General features: G+C 40.0%; 1 protein-coding gene across 1 annotated transcript; it reads right to left on the reverse strand.

Moving 5' to 3' along the window:
• Positions 1-958: 958 nt before the first annotated feature.
• LOC147548892 (uncharacterized) lies at positions 959-2,343 on the reverse strand. The gene is made up of 2 exons (XM_086668145.1): positions 1,296-2,343; positions 959-993 (listed from the first exon to the last, which is right to left on the reverse strand). The coding sequence occupies exons 1-2, from the start codon at positions 2,341-2,343 to the stop codon at positions 959-961; spliced, it is 1,083 nt and encodes a 360-aa protein (XP_086524271.1).
• Between the last annotated feature and the right edge of the window lie 936 nt (positions 2,344-3,279).

A 3,279-nucleotide genomic window follows, 5' to 3' on the forward strand; every position in this document is an offset into this window, starting at 1 on the left:
AGACATCGGAAATCTTGTTTCATGAAATACGACATCCCGAGATGTATAAATTCGACGAGAATGAAGGTCATATATACGGTATCCCTTTTGACCATTAGGGTAACCAAGAAATATACCGGCGGAAGCACGGGGATCCATTTTTGTTTTGACTAACGGGATACGGGCATAACAGAGACACCCAAACACACGTAAGTGTGAAAGATCGGGTGGAGAACCCATTAAGACTTCATGTGGGGAAAGGCCACGAAGAATTGGAGTAGGCAGTTTATTGATTAAATAGACTGCAGTTAAGACACACTCTCCCCAAAAAGAGAGAGGGAGATGAGCCTGTAAACGGATCGAACGAGCCACTTCAAGAATGTGGCGGTGTTTTCTTTCCACCACCCCATTTTGTTGAGGTGTATGGGTACAACTTCTTTGGTGAATAACTCCTTTGGAAAGGAACCAAGATTGTAAGTGATTATTCATGAATTCAGTACCGTTATCTGAACGGAAAACTTTGATTTTAGTGTTAAATTGAGTGGAGACGTAATTGAAAAAATTTGATATTATTTTGAATGTGTCGGATTTTGAACACATGAGAAAAATCCACGTACAACGAGAGAAATCGTCTACGAGGGTAAGAAAATATCGACAACCGTTAGTGGAGGGAACCGGAAAAGGTCCCCAAACATCGGCATGAATTAAATCAAAAGAATTAGCGGAAGTTGAATTATGAGATGGAAACGGTAAACGGGTTTGTTTAGAACGGGGACAAACATCGCACGGCACTTTATTATTAATATTAATAGAATTCATACATGGAATGCGAGAAATAAAATATTGAAGACGAGACATAGATGGGTGGCCAAGACGCCAATGCCATAAATTAGATGAAATACTACTAGGACTACTATCCAAACTAGTAATTGAAAAAACTGGACGCTCCGTGCGAAGAAAATAGAGATCGTCGTGAAGACTACCATGCCCAATCGTTTTCCTCGTCCTTTTGTCCTGAAAGATACATAAGTCGGAGTCAAATAAGATGGTGCATTGGAGAGATTTAGATAGTTGAGAAATTGAGATAAGATTGACTTGAAAAGATGGGATATGTAATACATCTTGTAAATATAAATCATTAGAGAAAAAAATTGATCCTATATGGAGAACACGGACTCGAGAACCATCCGGTAATCTAACAAAAAGGTTAGGAGGAGCGCTTGAATACGTAGAAAAACGAGTAAGTGTCGAACATATGTGTTTTGCGGCACCGGAGTCTATAACCCAAGGAGGAGAAAAGGAAGAAGAAAACGTACCCGTGAGATTAATTCGAGGAGAGTCGAATGGATTAGCCGATTGCTTTTGTTGATCCAAGAGAGCAATGAGTGATTTGAATTGATCGGCGGTGAGAGAGGAGACGTTTGGAGTCGAGTTGCCGGATTGGTCTTGAACGGCGGCGGCTAGAGGACCCGTTCGGTTTCGGGTACGAGGACGATCACCGGATTGAGGTGGATAACCATGGAGTTGATAACATGTTGATATAGTATGTCCATGGATTTTGCAATGATCACAAAACGGGCGAGGACGTTTTGGGCGTTGTTTATCCGATCGATCAAAAGAGGAACGTCCATTGTCATGGGAGCCGACGGCAAGAGTAGCAGCTTCATTGTTGTTAATGGTGTTCAATAAACTTTGCTGAATTTCTTCTTGCTTAACAAGGGAATGAATACGAAGGATGGATGGAAAGGGGTCCATTAATAAGATTTGGCTTCGAATAGCCGAAAACCGGTCGTCAAGACCTTGAAGGAATTCCATAGCTCTATCTTGATTTGTACGATCAAGAAGAGATCTTGCATGTCCGCAAATACATGATTCAGTAGTCATGAGAGAATTTAATTCATCTTGGAGAGATTTTAGATTAGTGAAATAAGTGGAGACATCGGAACCACTTTGCTTGAGTGAGGAAATAGCCCGTTTGAGTTGAAAAACCTTCGGAGCATTGGTTTGATAGAACCGGTCATGGAGATCTTTCCAAACATCATAAGCATTGTCATCATAAAGAATTGATGAACGAAGAGAAGGGTCAACGGAGTTGACGAGCCAACTTGAAACTAAGTCGTTGCAACGACTCCAAACATGTAAATCAATAGGATCGGTAGGTTTGGGGATAGTTCCATCAACAAAACCTAACTTGTCCTTTGCCCGAAGAGCCTTGATCATTCCTCGAGACCATGAAGAATAGTTATCACCCGTAAGAAGTGGTGTGATAAGGACAGTAGTAGGAGAATCCGAATGGTGAACATCGAATGGACCACCAGGAATTGGTTGAGAATTAACAACGGTTTCAGAATCGTTGGTAGACATGATTAAAAAAAAAAAAAAAATAACTAGCTCTTATACCATGTGAAGAGGTATCAACCTCTGACAATGATGATCTCGGTTGAGGCCGAGAGATAGAGAGATCGAGTGAGAGAGAGAGCTCGTCTCGGTTGAGGCCGAGAGATAGAGTGATCGAGTGAGGGAGAGAGCTTGACTCGGTTGGAAGCCGAGAGTGAGAGAGATAGAGAAATCGTGAAGGAGAGATAGAGATGGAAGAGATCAAGTACAAAGAGTTGGTTAGTTACAGTTAACAATTGTATTCTCTTTGTATTGATGATTAATGAAGTTTACACAAGTAGTATATATAGGGTTTACAATGAATATAGGGTTTCCTATTCTAAATATATTGTTTCTATGACTAAAGATACTAAGAATATATATTATGGAAGTTTCCATTATGTACACAAGATAGCCCACTCGGTTGGCCGAGTGGACTTGGGGCGGTATCCCCTAATAATAACTTTTTCAGTGCTTACGGTAAAGAAGTCAATCGACGTTTGGCATCTATGCCTTGGACCGCTAAGCGTAAGTCATTTACGTTTTTAACAAAACGTGTCAACTATATTTCATGTGATAACTCGCATGACTGCATTATTTTCCCTATGACGAAGCAGTGAAAATTTTTATTTCCTAAAAGTACTTGTTCTCGTAAATTTGTTTTTTAAATGGTTCATGCTGACGATTCCTTCTTTTACGAACAAGCGAGATTTTCTCACCCTAGTTGACAACTATTCCAGATACACTTGGACCTTATGGAATCCAAATTTGAAACAAAGAAATATTAAGATTTTCTTTTTAGTTTCACTATTGAACAATATCACCAGACTATATAGTCTATTTCTTTCAACCCGGCTAACTAATTAACATGCCCAATTGAGACTTTTGTTGCCATGATGGAACCGAGTTTCTTACCAAGAATTT

The sequence above is a fragment of the Eschscholzia californica genome, unplaced genomic scaffold (assembly GCF_041429995.1).
Source record: "Eschscholzia californica isolate CP2 unplaced genomic scaffold, dmEscCali1.0.p SCAF_3, whole genome shotgun sequence".
Classification (NCBI taxonomy): Eukaryota; Viridiplantae; Streptophyta; class Magnoliopsida; order Ranunculales; family Papaveraceae; genus Eschscholzia; species Eschscholzia californica.